We start from the raw sequence: 18,238 nt of genomic DNA on the forward strand, positions 1-18,238 counted from the left end.
TTTGTATTTGTTTCTATTTTAGCTGCATAATACTATTAGTAGTTTGGAAGCCGAGATAAAACACTATTAAGACTCTGTTTCTGGTTTAGGAGACTGGATGGAATTTAGATGTTTTATTGGCATACTGTTGTAATCTTTTATCTGATTCCTTATCAGTAAATGAAGTAATAAAATACTGCCTTTGCTATGATATTTTTTGTGGATAAATGAATGGCAGTTTATTATAGTGTCTTGCTGGTTTGGCTTGAAAGATGACCCTTAAACTTAAAAATTTAATCCATTTTAACAGCAGGTTTTGTGGTAACAGTTTTCCTATTACTTAATACTTCTGACACTTTTTACACTGTTTAGGCCCGAAAGGACCCTGAAGAGGGAGAATCATTTTCACCTCTCCAAGCTGATCTAAGCAAAGCAGAAAGCCATAAGAGCCCTAATAAAGGTAATTCTAGCAAAGAATATAAGAGAACGCTTACTTGTCTTAATAGAAGAGAATTCTTGGTAACTTTGCTTAAGCACTCTTTTCACTAATTGTTTGGTGGGTGTTTTAGAGAGCCATTAGTGTATGCTCTATTTAGATAAGCTGCTCCTATTCTCATGATGTCCTTATGCTCAAGACTTGGTCAGAAGTTGAAACATGTCATAGTGAAAAGTGCAGGTATGTATGCTATCTTCTGAGTGTCAGCAGCATAGCACATTGTGAGGATCTCACTGCTGATGCCCAGTATCTCAAGAGAGTACTGAATCCATGAGTTTGGGACCCACAGAGATGGTGGGCTGATATACAGTCACAATCCTGTAAAATCAAACCTCAAAATTAGCCATGTTTCCTTGCTGAATGCATGTTTCTTTTGTACCATTATAAAGTTGAAAACTTTTGAGTTGAACAGTCCTAAGTCAGAGATCACCTGCACTTTGAAACCTGGACACTAGCTGGTTATGAAGAGTGCATTAGGTACTCTTGGCTTCCTGAGTTTGGTATGTGACAACAAAGAGGCAATGCTTTGAGCTTTCATGTTAGAGGTACTGTCACGGAATTGGCTTCTGATTGTTCAGACCATCTGAAGTTCTTCTGGTTGTCTTGGGTGGCCTGTTCTGTGCTGGTCTTGATACTGAACCATCGACTGATACTGTCATTCCTCACCTTTCCTTACCCTTTTTTATTTTGCAATACCAGGGATTAAACTTAGGGCCTTGCACGTGCTGCTAAAGTTCCTGAGTTATATTTTCAGCCTTCTACTTTTTATTTTGAGATAGGGCCCTACTATATAACCAGGCTATCCTTGAATCATTCTATACCTCAACCTTAGAGCTGCAGTGTTCTGCCTCTGCCTTCTAAGTAGCTGGGATACAGATTACTCCCCTCCCCCATTATCTGTGAAGGATTGGTGTCATGATCCCTATGGGTACCCATGTTTGTGGGGACTCAACCTCTTTATGCAAAAGGTGTGGAATTTGCATATAATTTGTGGACAGCTTGACTTCCTATATACTTTAAGCCATCACTAGATACTTTGATTCAATGTAGTGCTATGTAAATAGTTTCTATGCTGTATTGTTTAGAGAGTAGTGATCAGGATAAAGTGTACACGGGTTGTATCTATACAAAGTATTTTCTATTCATAGCTTATTGTCTCCATGAGTATGGAACCTGTAGATGTGAGGGGCTAATAGAAGATCTAATTATAGAAGTAAATCTGCTTATATAGTACATTTTAGTCTTGGCAGTTTAGGATTTGAGGCTTTCCCACTATTTTGCAGTGTCTCTGTAAATTTTATAGCATATCCATGGAATGAAATCTTTGTATTTTCACACAGTTTGAGATTGAACTCAGACTTCGTGCGTTAGTGGACAAGTACTGTACTCTTGAGCTACACCCATATCTTTCTGTGTTATTAACAGTAATATATTACGTGGATGGCTTAAATTTAAAATGACAGATCTCTTTTTTTATTTGTTTTTTGAGACAAGATTTCTCTGCATAGCTTTGGCTGTCCTGGAGCTCATTTTGTAGAACAGTCTGGCCTCAGATTCACAAAGATCTACTTACCTCTGCCTCCCAAGTGCTGGGATTAAAGGTGTGCGCCTCCACTAACTGGAAAAATGACAGATCTCTTAATATGAATTGATTGCAAAGACGTATCATGTGAATATTTAAGTTTAAAAAACAAGAATGCCATCTGAGCTATAGTAAATGTTTTGAAGTCATGTGATACTATGTGCTACTGAAGTCATACTGTTCAAAGATGAAGAATAAAAATGTTGATGCTGGGCATGTTGCCCAAATAACAATCATAATATTTTCTTTGTAAAAGCAGGGCATTTCTTAAATGAAAGAAAGACCCGCAGTCCTGCTAAGCCCAGTAAGGGTGGGAGCTCCAAAGGATCTGAGCAGCCCCGCAGCTCATCAGCTCATCAGAGGGAAGCCGGTTCCTCTCCCAAGGCCAGCTCCAAGCTGGCACTTATGAAAGCAAAAGAAGAAAGTTCTTACAAAGACACAGAGCCGATGGCCTCAAGAAGAAAAGAAAATGCCATTGAACTCAAAGGAGAGAAACAAACTCCTAAGAAAACCAAAAGTTCCCCAGCTAAAAAAGAGGTAGGAAATTTATGAAAAGTATGTATTTGCTCTTGAGGTTATGAATCAGTAAATTGTATGCGGCTTGTTTTAGAACTAAGAAGAAATTGTTTTCTTTATATTAGTCTGAGCTAGTGATAAAAAACAGGGCCTAAGTGACTTACAGTCCTCAGGGAATAATAGATCTGGTTAAGAAGCATATCCTAGTATATTTTCTTTTCTTTTTCTTTTTTTAAAATATTTATTTATTTATTATGTATACAATATTCTGTCTGTCTGTGTATGTCTGCAAGCCAGAAGAGGGCACCAGACCTCATTACAGATGGTTGTGAGCCACCATGTGGTTGCCGGGAATTGAACTCAGGACCTTTGGAAAAGCAGGCAATGCTCTTAACCACTGAGCCATCTGTCCAGCCCTTTTAGTATATTTTCTATATATCAAAATTATACAGGTTAATGAGAAGTTATCTCCCTCACCTTCCACAGATATATGTGCCTATAAGATAGAGCTGTAATCATGAGATTACATATACATATCACATGAAATTACACATTACAGAGTAAGTATTATGGAGATACCATAGCTTTCTTTGCAATCGTGGATTTACAGGCAGGAGCAGTCAATATTTATAGGCCATATTTTCATAAGCCTTGCCTATGAATTTCCTTCATCAGATTAGTTGATCACCTGGTGGGTTTGCCTTATAAATATCAACTGTCACCTGCTATAATTGGCTCACGGTACTCAACAGCTTGTGACACACAGTTACTTCTTGGTATGTATGTAGAATAGAGATAAGATTGTGTATTTGGCATCATGAGATGACTCAGTGGGTAAGGGTGCTGCTGTACCTGAGTTCTGTTCTTGAGACCTACATGGTGGAAGGAGAGAACTCACAGAGATCCTCCTGCCACTGCCTCCTGAGTGCTGGGATTAAAGGCGTGCGCCACCACCGTCCAGCAAAAATGATGCTTTTTAAAGGTGTCCCCCCCCCCCCCCCCAACTAGTGGTACAGGCCTTATAGTCCCAGTTACTTGAGAGACTGAGTCAGGAGAACCTCAAAGTTAAGGTCTGCCTGAGTCACGAAGTAAGTTCCCCAGAGACACAAAAAGAATTTGATTCAGATATATTTAAGAAGGTACTTTTTTTTTTTTGGCCAGGTGTGGTGGTGCATGCACTTGGGAGGCAGTGGCTGGTGGATCTCTGTGAGTTCCAGGACAGCAAGGGCCATTACACAGAGAGGTTCTGTCTTGAAAAACAAAAGCACAAATAGAGGGTCTTTTTGGACCTCCATTTTGGAAGCACTTTAGATTTATAAGAAAAACTACCATTCTTTCCTTCTGCATAGGCACTTAGCATCAAAGGCAGAATCGTGTCTGTTTGAACTGCTCATCACCATTGTGTGTGTGGAGAACTGTGGATGGTGATAATGCTTTGTCTGCAGGAAATAGTCATAAATATGGTTAGAGGACCAGTTAGCTTTTTGCCCTCAGTTTTTTCTTCACTAAATGCGTACCTTTTTCTCCAGGCACACTAAATGCGTGGGGGAAGTTTGTAGAGGGTGACTATTTTGGGGGAGGCGGAAATCAAAGTTTAAAAAGTGATACTGTTATTGTTATGGTGTTTTCCAAAGTTGGACTTGAAATATCTCAGAACCTGTGCTTAGGAACATCAGAGTTTAGTAAATTCAGTTGATCTTGGTCAAGTAATTCTGACTTAGTAAATGAAAAAGCATCAGTTATTTTATAGCCCTGTGTGGTGCATACCTGTAATCCTAGCACTTGGGAAGCTGCGGAAGAAAGATTGATAGTTTAAAGCCAGCTTCGGCTACACAGTGAGACCCAGTCAGAGAACAAACAACAAGGCAGGCAGGCAGATAGTCCAAAGTTATTTCAGATTTTTACAAAGTAGGATTACTGTTACAGATGAATATATTCTTAATTGGTATACGGGACTGTCTTTTGAAGGTTGTTAAAAATATGGCTTCCCAAGGCACATGGTCTAAGCAACTATAATTTGATAAGGACCTTTTAATGGGTGAGAGGCATTGTTTAGTAGGGTTGGGGCCAGATGTGATGGTATATACCACTAATATCAGCACTCAGGAGGCAGAGGTAGCTATACCTCTGAGTTCAAGGTCGGCCTGGTTTACATAGTAAGTTCCTGGCCAACCAGGGCTACACAGTGAGTTCCTGTCTCCTCCTCAACAACAACAACAACAACAACAACTACAACAACAGGCTTTGATTCTAGGATCAGCTGCAGTAGTTGATTTAACTCAAAACCAGCTTAACTATCTTATTAGTCATATCACTTATTTATACAAATGAATATTTTGTCTACTTCAAGAGATTTGAAGTTACTTTTAAATTAAAACAATATAAAATAGGAATATACAGTGTTGTAGTAGGTTCTAAAAGTTATCTAGGGAGCCCTCTCCAATATACATGTGCTAGACACACCCAGTATCTCTGAATCTCTGAATCAGAAATAAATGCATTTATGCACACACACACACAAATGAATTATATATAATTCCTTCTGGGTACATTTTAATTTTGTATGATTTCTTTTTTCTTTCCCTCTGTGCAAAGTCTGTAAGTCCAGAAGATTCTGAAAAGAAGCGCACTAATTATCAAGCTTATCGAAGCTTCTTAAATCGGGAAGGTCCCAAAGCTCTAGGCTCCAAAGAAATACCCAAGGTAAGAGTCATGATTGTGCAACTCTGTCAGGACTCTGCCTCGTGTTCCAGCAGAGTTAGTGAGCCATTAACAGAAAAGTCTCAGCTACCTCCTTATGAATTAGAAGTTTTTATTCATATTCTGACTCACTGATGAACACAGACATTTTCCATTAAATAATAAGTAACTTGAGAAGGATGGGCTTTTCCATGCCCTGCTGATATTGCCAGTGTCTTTTGCCTTCCTGGTACTCAGAGCTCAAGGGAAAGCTTGGTAAGCACATTATTATTTGACAGTAATTGTGTTATGTGCCTTGAGAGAAAAGTCCTCAGTGCTCTTAGAGAATATAGAAGAGAAACACGAAAGATCCTGGGTGGATCACTTAGATAGTGGCTCTCAACCTTCCTAATGCTGCAACCCCCTAAGACAGTTACTCATATGGTGACCCCAACCAAAAAATTGCTGGAAGAGCACTTAACCACTGAGCCATCCTCCAAGCCCCAAAGAGAATGAGTTTTTAAAGTATCATTTTGGCTGCTGAGAGTAGATTATAATGGCTAGAGTAGAAAAAGATACAGGTGAGCACTTAGGAATGGTGGGAAGGGCTAAGGAGTGACATTTTCTTTTGTGTGTGTGAAGATTTATGTATTTTTCTTTTATGTGTAAGGGAGTTTTGCCTACATGTATGTGCATCATGTGTTTGTAGTACCTGCAGAAGCCAGAAGGGAGCACTGGTCCCCTGGAACTGAAGTCACAGATGCTTGGAAGTGAGAGTGTGGCTGAATGGGTACCAGAAATGATCTGGCAATGGCATAAGCATCTGAGTAAACCAAGGCAGAACCATTTTGGGACGATGATGAGGTTGTTGTTGGCCATATTGTGGTTTAGATGTGCGTGAGGCGTCTGTGTGGAGATGCTCAGTAGACAAGTGAATGGGAATGGAGCTCGACAAAAGCGTGACTGCTTGTGAACCTAGGTAGTGTTAGTGTACAGCTAAGTTTGAGAGGGAGCACTATCATCCGACAAACCTTGGCAACCTGAGAAGAAGGCCTTATCACAGACTCTTTATGAAAATGGGGTGAAAACCACAATGGGGCTGACGAGTAGTGGGCACAGATGTGAGAGAAGTCAGAGAAGCACAGGCAAGAAAGGTGATTGAGCGGTGTGGTCTGCCGTGCTGTGAAAGTCCAGCAGAGAAGACTGGAGTTGTCATGAGTAATGGTCCTCAGTGACAACTTGGCAAGGACAGTTTGAGGAGAGCAGTGGGAACAGCTTATGCAGTGGTTTGAAGACTGCGGTGACATGCAGACAGATACTTTTATACGTTTGGTTGTGAAGTAGAAATGGTAGGAGGAACTTAAGGTGTTCTTGCTGATGAGATAGACCCTCTCAGAAAGGGAAGAATAATTAGCTGTACCATGAGACTTCTGAGAAGGGAGAGATGTGTTTGGTATACACAAAAATTTAATTTTCATTTTGCTTGGTGTCCATGGCTACATAGGAGATTAGTAGTCCCCCTAATGAAGAAAGGGTAGGTAGCCAGAGGGAAGGGAGAGGAGCTGGAAGAAGAGGAGAGTCTTGCCTCCTATTCTCAGTGTAACACTGAAAGATTACACAAGTGCCTGTCTGAGGACTTTCAGCCAAATGGTGTCCTAGGGGACTGCTGTGTTTCTGTGACAGCAAGGCTGCACCTAGTTTCCCGGAGTCAGAGCTGTAAAGGAAGGAGTCCTCTAATGGATGAACTTGGTAAGGAGGCCAGTCAATAAAATTACTTTGTGTGCTTCAGTGGGAGAGCACTCTGGACAGTAGGTTAGGGTTTGAAATGGAGGAGCATCTTTTTTTTTTTTTTTTTTTTTTTGGTTTTTTGAGACAGGGTTTCTCTGTGCCTTTGGAGCCTGTCCTGGAACTAGCTCTGTAGACCAGGCTGGTCTCGAACTCACAGAGATCCACCTGCCTCTGCCTCCCTAGTGCTGGGATTAAAGGCGTGCGCCACCACCGCCAGGCTGGAGGAGCATCTTGATGTGGAGTTCCTCAGGATGATTTGGGGTTTGTCAAGAAGGTTTAATTGTTCATTTCACTCCTAAAAATGGAGGAATTGAAGAGATGCTGTTAGCCATTTCCCACATTCTTTCTGAGTAAATAGTAACTATTCTCTCCTTCCAAGAAAGGCTCTTTATGTGGAGGGGGAACAGTCAAGCTTATGCTGGGGCATGCTTCGAGTTTTGTTTAGCTTCTTCTCAAGACTTTGTTAGTCTTTACCAATCTCAATTCTATTTAAGGAGTAAGATGGAGCAGGGCACATCATGTATAATGACCATTGTGTTTGTATAATGTAGCCAATCTGTTATAAAAATTTAAAAAACTAATCATACAGAGTTGCAGTTGAGATTTGTGAGGAGAAGCCTGGTCAGCTCTTAGATGACCAGTTCTCTTTCCAGTGGGGATGGATGTTGTGATCTGACCTTTATGTATCAAGCAGTTTCTTAGGTTTACTCTCAGTAGGAGTAATCAGCAGAGAGAACGGTAAGAGCTCCAACTTGAGAGAAGCTTCCAGAACCAAAGCTGGCCTTTAACAACAGTGGGAGTGGCAGTGTGCAGATTATATTTGTTGTTTACACCAAGTTATGAACGCTTATTACTGATTTAAATATGAAAAGTGGAGAATGGCATGAACGGGTAATATTAATTTTGCTAACTGTTTTTGCTCGTTCATTTGGTGTCTGTTAGATGTTAGCTATGCAGGAATCCATCAGGATTTACCTTAGGTCCTGCTGTAATCTCAGCTAGGTTTCTTGCTGGGGTTATTTATGATGTTGAGTGAGATGAGTCAGCTTGTTGAAGCTTGGCTGCCAGATACTTCTTTGGAAAGTTACCATGTAATTTCCTCTCTGCTCGAACATTTTGGTTTTGTAGGGAGCTGAAAATTGCTTGGAAGGCCTGACATTTGTGATCACGGGCGTGCTGGAGTCCATTGAGCGGGAAGAAGCCAAGTCTCTGATTGAACGTTATGGGGGGAAAGTAACAGGCAATGTGAGCAAGAAAACCAACTATCTCATCATGGGCCGGGACAGCGGACAGTCCAAGAGTGACAAGGTGGGTCCTGCCAGCTTTCCTCACAGTAGTGCCTGCTTGCTGTGGCGTGACAGTGTGGCTGTTTGTGACTCCTAAGAAAAGGAGAAAGGCTTCACCCTGTAGTGTTGTCTTCTCCTCATACCATATACATGCTGTCTGTCGAGACGACAGGGTTTCTCTGTGTAACAGCCCTAGCTGTGCTGGAACTCGCTCTCTAGACCATAATGGCCTCGAACTCATAGAGATCTCTGTCTTCTGAGTGCTGGGATTAAAGGTGTGCCCCACTACCGCATGGTGGGATTTTGTTTTTTTAGTTGCTGTTTACTTGACTTTCTTTGTGTATTCTAGTTTAAATCTTTTCAAAATATTTTTTTAACATAGAAGCATATAGTTTCTTTTTTTTTTTTTTGTTTTTGGTTCCAGGTTTTTTTATACATGCCATTATAGGTCCTATCTTAAGTTTTCATTATTGGAAGCTGTGTGAGAGAAGCAGAGGTCTATAGGAAGTAATAGGATACCTGACTATGTTTTTCTCTGCATAAAAAGAATTCCTGAGGCGATCGATAGTCACTGGGACGTCTTAGCAGTTCAGGAACTAACTCATTTAGTCCCAGCCACCTTCTTTCAGCCTTTTGGGCATCAAGCATCTTGCCTTGTGCTTGAGAGGGAATTACTCTTCTGGGTAGGAAAAAGCTGTGTAGCTGGGACTGGTCTTAACAGGGCTGTCCCAGCAACACTCTAGAATGCCAGCTCATTGGTAGAGAACAGGCCTTCTCATTAGGTGGGCCTGCTGCAATTAACAGTCTCCCTCAGAGAAGGACATACTAGAGTCCTTAGCAGGAAGGTGGGAAATGACTGCTATCTGAGTAAAACATAGGGAATAGAATGACTGGTGGTGTGGGAGGTCCTTCTGTATATGTGTTGCTTTTATTGGTTAATGAATAAAGAAGCTGTTTTGGCCAGTGGCTTAGCAGAATAGAGCTAGGCAGGGAAAACTAAACTGAATGCTGGGAGAAAGAGGCGGAGTCGGAGAGAAGCCATGTAGCCCCGCTGGAGACAGACACTGGAACTTTACCTGGTAAGCCTCGTGATGATACTCAGATTAATGGAGATTGGTTAATTTAAGATATGAGTTAGCCAGAAATACACTTAAGCTATTGGCCAAACAGTATTGCAAATAATATGGTTTCTGTGTGATTATTTTGGGAGTCTGGGTAGCTGGGAAACGAACAAGTGGCCAGCTACAACAGGCTGGATTTCAGTCTCCTGGCTCTGTTCCTTTCTAGGGAGCAAAGGTAAAGAAGAACACAAAGTAGAAATGCCACCCCAACTACTACACACTCACCACTTGTGCTGCCTCGTTATGTCATTCAAAGTTAATTTTGGAAGAGGGAACTTCAGCTGAGAAATGCCCCTTCTAGATATGCCTGTGGTGCATTTTCTTGATTGATGATTGATGTGGGAGGGCCTAGTTCACTGGGAATGGTGTCACCCCTGGGGTGTTGGTCCTGGGTGCTATAAGAAAACAGATTGAGCAAGCTGAGAGACAAGCCAGTAAGTAGCACTTTCACGGTCCTTTCCATAGTTCCTGCCTTGAGGTTCCTGCCCTGTTTTGAGTTCCTCACCCCCTTTCCTCAGTGACTGTGCTGTGAAACTGTAAGAGAGTTCCCTAAGTTGCTTTGGTTAAGTGTTTTCTCACAACTGGACTTGTAACTAAGAGACCAGGCTTAGGGAATGTGTTTATTTATTGATTTGATGATACTAGACATTGAATCAAGGCCGTTGTACATGCTGGAAAGGTACTCTACCCCTTGGTTTCTTGGAATAAAAAGGATCTTGCTGTATTGCTGAAGCTGGTTTTAAACTCTTGGCCCTCCTGCCTCTGAACCCTGAGTACTGGTATTATAGGAATGTGGTGCTGTGGCAAACCTTCTCCTCTTCCTTTCCTTTCCTCCCTCTCCCTTTCTCTCTCTCTCTCTCAAAATATTTATTATGTATACAATATTCTGTCTGTGTATATGTCTGCAGGCCAGAAGAGGGCACCAGACCTCATCACAGATGGTTGTGAGCCACCATGTGGTTGCTGGGAATTGAACTCAGGACCTCTGGAAGAGCAGCCAGTGCTCTTACCCTCTGAGCCATCTCTCCAGCCCCCTGTCTATATTTTTTGACAGGTTCTTGCCTCATAGTTCAAGCTGGCCTTAAAGTCTGTATCCTCTTGCCTTTCAATCATGTGTGTGTTTGTGCACATGCACACACACACACACCCATGAATGTGCGCACGTGTGTGGTGGCCAGAGATGTTAAGATATTTTTTTGTTATTCTCCACCTTATTCTTTTGAGATAGTCTTATTGAACCTGGGGCTACATTGGTGCCCATGAACCCACCTTTGTCTTTGTCTTGCACAGTCGCAGTTATAGGTACATATGCAGCCACACCCAGCTTTTTATGTAGGTACTGGGTGTTTGAACTCAGGTCCTTTTGCTGGTGCACCTAGTACACATAGCTAGTGAATTACACCCCACACCCTATTTTTTCCTTTTTAATGTTAGGTTTTTATTTGTTTGTTTTGTTGTTTTTCGTTTTTTTCCTGGGACAGGGTTTCTCTGTGTAGCTTTGTTTTTTTGTTTTTGTTTTGTTTTTTTTCAAGACTGGATTTCTTTGTGCAACAGCCCTAGCTGTTCTGGAACTAGTTCTTTAGACCAGGCTGGCCTAGAATTCACAGAGCTCCACCTGCCTCTGTCTCCTGAGTGCGGGGATTAAAGGCATACACTACTGTCACACAGTTTTAATGGTATTTTTTAAAAATTAAAACTGTATGTAAAGAATTTGCAAATAAACATTAGGTAGTAACATTAGCCAGACTCAAAGACTCTCCATCTGTATATCTCAGAGGAACTTGCATATAGTTATAATAACCAGTCTGGAACCGTGCAGCTTCACATTGGATTTTGTACTTTCACTGTCAGTTATATTTTTAATGTTCTTTATCACACGTACTCCCCAAACAAACAGAAAAATCGAAGAAGTAACAGAATTGTCGGAGGGCAGCCTGGACAAAAACACTCTTGCCAGGGTAGGGGCATGGGGATTAGAAATATAGTAAAGAATATGAAGACATATGAAAAATAGTATAAAACCGAAACCATAGAGTAGTACCGTGAGGGCGTTCCCAGTGAATACCGAAATCATCAGTGTTTAATTCTCTATACATTCTGTAGTAATACGGAGCTGCGGGGCTGCGTCCCCGGCACCCGGCCACCCGCACGGCTAGCTTTACCCGAAATAATTACACGGAAACTGTATTCTTTTAAACACTGCTTGGCCCATTTCTATCTAGCCTCTTCTAGGCTAATTCTCACATATTAATTTAGCCCATTTCTAGTAATCTGTGTAGCCCACGAGGTGGCTTACCAGGGAGATTCTAGCCTACGTCCATCCTGGGTTGGAGCTTCATCGTGTGTGTCCGCCTGGGAGCGGGGAGCCTGGTGTCTCTGCTCCAGAGAGCAGAGCTGTCGAGTCTGAGCTCACTTCCTCTTCCTCCCAGCATTCTGTTCTGTTAACTCCACCCACCTATGTTTTAACCTATGAGGGCCAAGCAGTTTCTTTATTGCTTAACCAGTGAAATCAACAGATCGATATATGACACTCCCACATCATATACATTTTATACTCCAGTACAAAAGGTCAAGAAAGCAACAAAAGACTTCTTTAACACGATACAAAGGACAACTCGAACAGTTAATTGGTTTAACACTTTGAGGCATCAAATCATTAGCATTGTGTTGCTTAGACAGTGAAGCTACCCTAGACCAAACATCCTGAAGGCAGCCATTCCCCAGGTAACCTTGTATTATAAAAGAAGGAGCAGAAGTACTCTTGCATGTCCTGACTATCTGTCAGGGTGGAGTGGATCTACTTGTGTGAGCCTTCTTTGTTTTTGTTTTTGTTTTTTTTTTGGTTTTTCGAGACAGGGTTTCTCTGTGGTTTTGGAGCCTGTCCTGGAACTAGCTCTTGTAGACCAGGCTGGTCTCGAACTCACAGAGATCCGCCTGCCTCTGCCTCCCGAGTGCTGGGATTAAAGGCGTGCGCCACCACCGCCCGGCCTTGTGTGAGCCTTCTTATGTCAAAAGATCCCAGTAACCACATCCTGAGTCAGGACGTGCAGCTGCACTTGTCAACCATTGTGAGCAACCTCCAAACTCTCTATCAGACTCGGCGGCAATAGGCTCATAGTTTTGGGCCTCCACACAGAATTAAAACTAGAAAAACAGAGCTTTGTAACCTCTCTCATGACTCATGTATCCATACTAGAGTACTGGATTTCATCCATAGTGATAACTGGTGATTTTTTTTTTTTGTTCCAGGGAATCCAAAGCCAACTTTAGATCTTCTTGGTTACTAGGCACATTCATGTACAGAGACACACAGATGAGCAAAACACTCATAGACATAAAATAAAATCTTAAAAATAATTAAATTCTAGTGTTATTCATATTTGCAATATGGCTCTTCATCTACCAGTAGGCCTTAAAATAAGTTTTCCTCTACAGAAAAGTGATTTGGATGGAGTTCTGATGACTTGTATTTTAATCAACAGGCAGCAGCTCTGGGAACAAAAATCCTTGATGAAGATGGTCTGTTGGATCTGATTCGAACTATGCCAGGCAAGAAATCCAAGTATGAAATAGCTGCTGAAGCTGAGGTGTGTATAAGACAAACCTGTTTTAATGAGGTTGGCATATAAATCTCCTGTTTGATGGAGATGCATAATAGACAGTATTGTTAGCTAGATCAAACGCCTCTGTACCACAAGTGAATTCACCTTACTTCCTCTTGCTCTGGAAGATTGTGTCTCAGGATGTCTCTCAGGGGAAGAGAGAGGGAAGGTAGCAAACAGTGTGTTCTGTGTAACATATCTACTCATACTTATTTTCCATATATTTTTTAAAAGATTGAAGCAATTTACTTAGTCTTGGTTGGTAAGGAGCAAGATATGTAGACCAGGCTGACCTCAGACTCATAGAGATCCACATGCCTCTGCCTTCGGAATGCTGGGATTAAAGGCACATGCCACCACACCTGACCATACCGTTAAAATTTTTTGTGTGTGTGTACACACGCACATGGATGCAGTGCTTACAGAGGCCAGAAGAGGACATCTTTCCCTGGAAATAGAGTTATGGGCAGTTGTGAGCTACCTGACATGGGTTCTGGGAACTGAACTCAGGTCCTGCACGAAAAGTAAGTGCTTTTAACTGCTGAGCTATGTCCTCAGTTCATATTTTGTATTCTTGTATTGACTTTATTATAAATGTTACTGCCTGAAGGTTTTGTTTTCTGTTCTTTGTTTTTTAAAGAGGAGTTTATCAGCGTCTTTAGTGAAAACTCTATTAGGAGTTTTCCATTATGACAGAAACTAGTCTCTATTGGTTTTTAACAGTAGAGTAGGCGGGGGAGGGGGACACACAAGCTGCCACTGCGTCTGAACCCTGCCGTTGTGTGTTCGCATCTCCTCGTGCTCTCACACTCGTTCTGCTCTCCACCTGCCAGTCACTGCGGGACCCAGGACCGTCACCAGTGTGACCAGTTTATTCCAGGAGAAAAGTCCCAGTTGCCAACAGTAGGGAGTAAATGTTGCTGTTTCATGGCCAACTGCACACTGTTCCTGTTGCCCTCTCTCTGCTCCAGGATCCTAGACTCCATTGGCTTGTGCTGTCTCAGCCTCCTCCACCCAAGGGTAGATTGTGCTGCCCAGTTTGGCAAGAATAATGCAGGGTGATACTGTGTTCTTTTTTGGTGTGTCTCATGTTCATGATATTGATATGTCTTGGTTACTTGGTTGAGATAGTGTCTGCCGGTCTTCTCCATGAGTGGAATGATTTCCTATTTTGTAACTGATGACTTTCTTTTCTATAAGTGGACAGTCACCTTGAATCTCCAGAAATGTTTTCCCTTAAATTGATAAAAACTCATAGACAGATATTGGGGTTCAACCTGAAGATCAGAAAAGCAAAGCAGCCAGCCACTGGCTCTTACCTCAACCTCAGTCCGAAAATGGTGACCCTGCCTCCAGGAATCCTCAGAATGAGACTGAGAGCTGTCTCCTTCTGTTTTATAGTCCTCTCTAGTTCTGTGATTAAGGGCGTGCACCACTACCGCCGTGGCAATCTAGTGTGGCTACTGGGATTAGAGGTGTGTGCCAGTGCTGCCTGGTCTATAAGGGTGGCCAGTGTGGCTGTTTTACTTTTCTGATCCTCGGGCGAGCTTTATTTATTGAAATACAAATTAAATGTCACTACATTAAATGGTCATTCATAAGGTCTAGCATTACTGGAAGACATTTAACTGTTTTAGAAATTAAAATATTACTTACATTCCTTAAAAGTCACCTTTTAAAAGCATAATTCATACCAGTGCAGTGATCATCACTATCTAACTAAAAAATACATTTATTTATTTTTGATTGTATGTATTTTATGTGTTTGGGCACATGGCATGCATGTGAAGGTCAGAGGATAACTTGCTTGAGTTGGTTCTCTCACAATGTAGCTTCTGAGGATTGAACTTGGGACTTTAAGCTTGGTGGCAAGCACCTTTTAACCCACTGAGCCATCTTGTTAGCCCAGTTACTGCATCTGATTCCAAACACTGTGTCATTGCCTCCAAAAATAAATTCTCTACTTACTCATGGTTGCTTTTTATACCCTCTGTCTGGCGGTCACTATACTGTTCTTTGTTTTATGGATTTCCCTAATTTGGACATTTAATATAAGTAAAATCATATCATATGTGGCCTTTTGTTTTTAGCCTTTTCACTTTTTTTTTTTTTTTTTTTTTTTTTGGTTTTTCGAGACAGGGTTTCTCTGTGGCTTTGGAGCCTGTCCTGGAACTAGCTCTGTAGACCAGGCTGGTCTCGAACTCACAGAGATCCGCCTGCCTCTGCCTCCCGAGTGCTGGGATTAAAGGCGTGCGCCACCATCGCCCGGCTAGCCTTTTCACTTTTTGTAATGGCTTCACAGCATACCAAGTTGTAGTATGTATTACTATTCAGTCCCTTTTATGATTGAATAATGTCCCATTGTGTGGATCGCAGTAATTTTTTGTTTATGCTACGTTCTGCAGTGGATATTTGGGTTCTTTTATCTTATGGATGTAATGTGTGTGTACCATCCAGTACAGTGCTGCTCTGACTTTGTATATACAAGTTTTTGAGGAAACATTAGCTTTATGTAGTCAAGAAACTTTAAAACAAGCAGTTGTTGTTTACCCCATGGCCCCATCTTTCCATTTTAAAAATGACCACTACATTCTTGGCTTGCTGTGATGTTTATGAAGTGTGGGAAGTGGTGACTGCGCACTGCATAGTCCATTGTGACAGGAGCAGCCTAGGTGCAGTAACTCACTTGGCTGTGTCACCTTGCCTCTGGGGTATGTGCAGCAGGATAGAAGGCTTCTGCATTTCAGGGTTTTTTTTATCTTCCCTCTTCAGATGAAGAAAGAAAAGTCCAAATTGGGGCAAACACCCCAAAAAAATGACCAAGGAAAAAGAAAAATTAGTCCAACCAAGAAGGAGTCAGAGTCTAAAAAGAGCAAACTGACTCCCCAAAAGTGCAGCCCGGCGAAGGCTGTGAAGAAGGAAGCAGATGTGTTTCAGAGGGGCCTGGACTTCACGGAGCACAAGGTCAAGGAGACGTCTGGCAACAGCAGGGCTCAGGGTCTGGCTGAGGACAGCGGCGGGGACAAAGTGGAGAGCCTGCTGTGGGTGGACAAGTACAAGCCCACCTCGCTCAAGCACATAATTGGACAGCAAGGTGACCAGAGCTGTGCCCACAAACTGCTGCGCTGGCTCAGAAACTGGCATAAGAGTTCTCCCGAAGAGAAGAAACACGGTGATTTTACAACTTGTCATTTTATGTGTGTCTGTCGCATGTAAGGCTCAGTTGCACACATGGGCAAAAGGCTCACGGTTGGTCCATTTATCTGTCAGCAAGTATTTATTGAGAACCTGTTCAGAGCCCAAGTGCAGTACTAGGCTCTGGTGGAGCTCCCGGAGAGCCAGTTATTAAATGCATGTGCCAAGTACTACTGTAGGGTAAGTACAGGGAGCTCTGGGGATGCTGGTGTGGTCAGGAAAGAGGATGTGAGCTCTCTGGAGGAGACTTGGAGCTCAAGTAGATAGCTAGGTGTATGATACTGGGCAAAAAGAATGACCAGTCCCAAGATCTGAAGGCCTGTGAGAGACCGTGGAGAGTGCTCAGGGCCCATGAGGGAAAGGCATGAAGCTGAGGTATGCATTGGCACAGCGGCCTAAAGCTCAGTTACGTGTGTGATGTGCTTCAGTAGTGGGGAGGTCTGCCCTGTCCCTCTGTGCTTTGGGATGCTCTTGGGCAGTTCATGAACTGCCTGTGTCCTAGAGTCCGCTAGATGGTGCACGTTCATGCTCTGGAACTTATTTTCCTCTAGCAGCAAAATTTGGCAAACTTTCCAGCAAAGATGATGGTTCCAGTTTCAAGGCAGCATTACTGTCTGGCCCTCCGGGTGTTGGCAAAACTACTACAGCTTCTCTTGTGTGTCAGGTGGGTGCGGCTGGAAACGTAAAACCTTGCAGTGATTACATAGCTCTTGTGTGCATGTGTGCTGTGTGTAAACCTTGTGTGTATATTTTCCTAGCGAGTTCTTTGGCTCTAGCGATGTTTGTCACTCCATCCTCTAAGAAACACTACTATTCTGGCTGGGCGTGGAGGTGCGTGCCTATCTATATTCCAGCACTGGGGAGGCAGGGGACAGTCCAAATTCAAGGCCAGCCTGGTCTACGTAGTGAGTTCCAGGACACATAGAATGTTTTAGAAAAACCAAAGAAAACTAACAACTGCCCCCAAACCTATAATTCTATTGGCTATTGTTATACATCTATTTCCCCTTAAAGGTGGAGGATGTGTTCCTAAGCCCCCAGTAGATGCCGTAGCTGCAGGCAGTATAGAACCCTGTGTGTACCATGCTTTCCTCTGTGCCCCTTTTCTAGCATTCGTCTGACCTTCTGTGTCTGTGCCCTGGTGCCCTCCTTGCATTCCCACTCTTGTTCTTTAGGGCCATTATTAAGTAAAGGGTTATTTGACACTGTGCTGCTGTGGCAGATGGTCTGATAACCAGGGGTGAGCCACTGTACCTAGCTTACCAGCTGTGGTTTTAAGAGCAAACTTCTGTGTGTGTTGTATGTCTGTATGGTGTTTTAAGAATCTCTATAAACTATGAAGAATATTAAATTTGTTTATTTGTATCATATTTAATATTTTTACTTGTGTTTTTTATGTGATTTAGAAACTCTGTGTTCCTTAATTATGACCCCCCCCCCCCGAGGGTCATTTGCACTGTGATAGTAACAATTTCCTATATTTTTACTAGGAATTGGGCTACAGTTACGTGGAATTAAATGCAAGTGATACTCGGAGTAAGAACAGTTTGAAAGCAGTTGTTGCTGAGTCATTGAACAACACCAGCATCAAAGGCTTTTATACAAGTAAGTGTCCTTTTGAACTGCGTCTGTGGCTGTGTCTCAGTGTTCTGTAGTGTGTGGGCATCCTGGGCTGTCCTGAGCGGTGGCCACACCCTCGTTAAGTCTCAGGGGCTCTGAATGTGAGAAAATGTGTGCATAGTAACACAGTTTGCACTTTGTATGTGATTTCACACATTGGCAGGTGAATCCCATAAAGGAGTATGGAAAATAAATGAAAAATACAGTGTGATATATGTGAGGTCAAAAGGCCTTTGTAAGGCCTGTGGTTGATTGGGGCATTCTGTAATCTACCAGTAAAAGGATGTATTTGTTCAAAAAGCCTTGAAGAATGAGGGGCCCATTTTGAGCTAGATGGTATTCAGGTTGTGACTAGTGAAGATGTATTAGTAAGG

The 18,238-nt window shown here is 42.3% G+C and overlaps 1 protein-coding gene across 4 annotated transcripts in view; it reads left to right on the forward strand.

Moving 5' to 3' along the window:
* Rfc1 (replication factor C subunit 1) overlaps nt 1-18,238 on the forward strand; it is a 66,413-nt gene that overhangs the window by 35,177 nt on the left and 12,998 nt on the right. The window contains exons 8-15 of one of the 4 annotated variants that reach the window (XM_075943415.1): nt 352-439; nt 2,314-2,594; nt 5,169-5,276; nt 8,169-8,348; nt 12,930-13,034; nt 15,822-16,221; nt 16,796-16,908; nt 17,735-17,849. In XM_075943415.1, coding sequence (XP_075799530.1) covers nt 352-439; nt 2,314-2,594; nt 5,169-5,276; nt 8,169-8,348; nt 12,930-13,034; nt 15,822-16,221; nt 16,796-16,908; nt 17,735-17,849 — 1,390 coding nt within the window. The remainder of the gene's footprint in view (nt 1-351; nt 440-2,313; nt 2,595-5,168; nt 5,277-8,168; nt 8,349-12,929; nt 13,035-15,821; nt 16,222-16,795; nt 16,909-17,734; nt 17,850-18,238) is intronic. The other 3 variants (XM_075943417.1, XM_075943416.1, XM_075943418.1) reach the window with 3 other exon arrangements.

The sequence above is a fragment of the Microtus pennsylvanicus genome, chromosome 12 (genome assembly GCF_037038515.1).
Source record: "Microtus pennsylvanicus isolate mMicPen1 chromosome 12, mMicPen1.hap1, whole genome shotgun sequence".
Lineage (NCBI taxonomy): Eukaryota > Metazoa > Chordata > Mammalia > Rodentia > Cricetidae > Microtus > Microtus pennsylvanicus.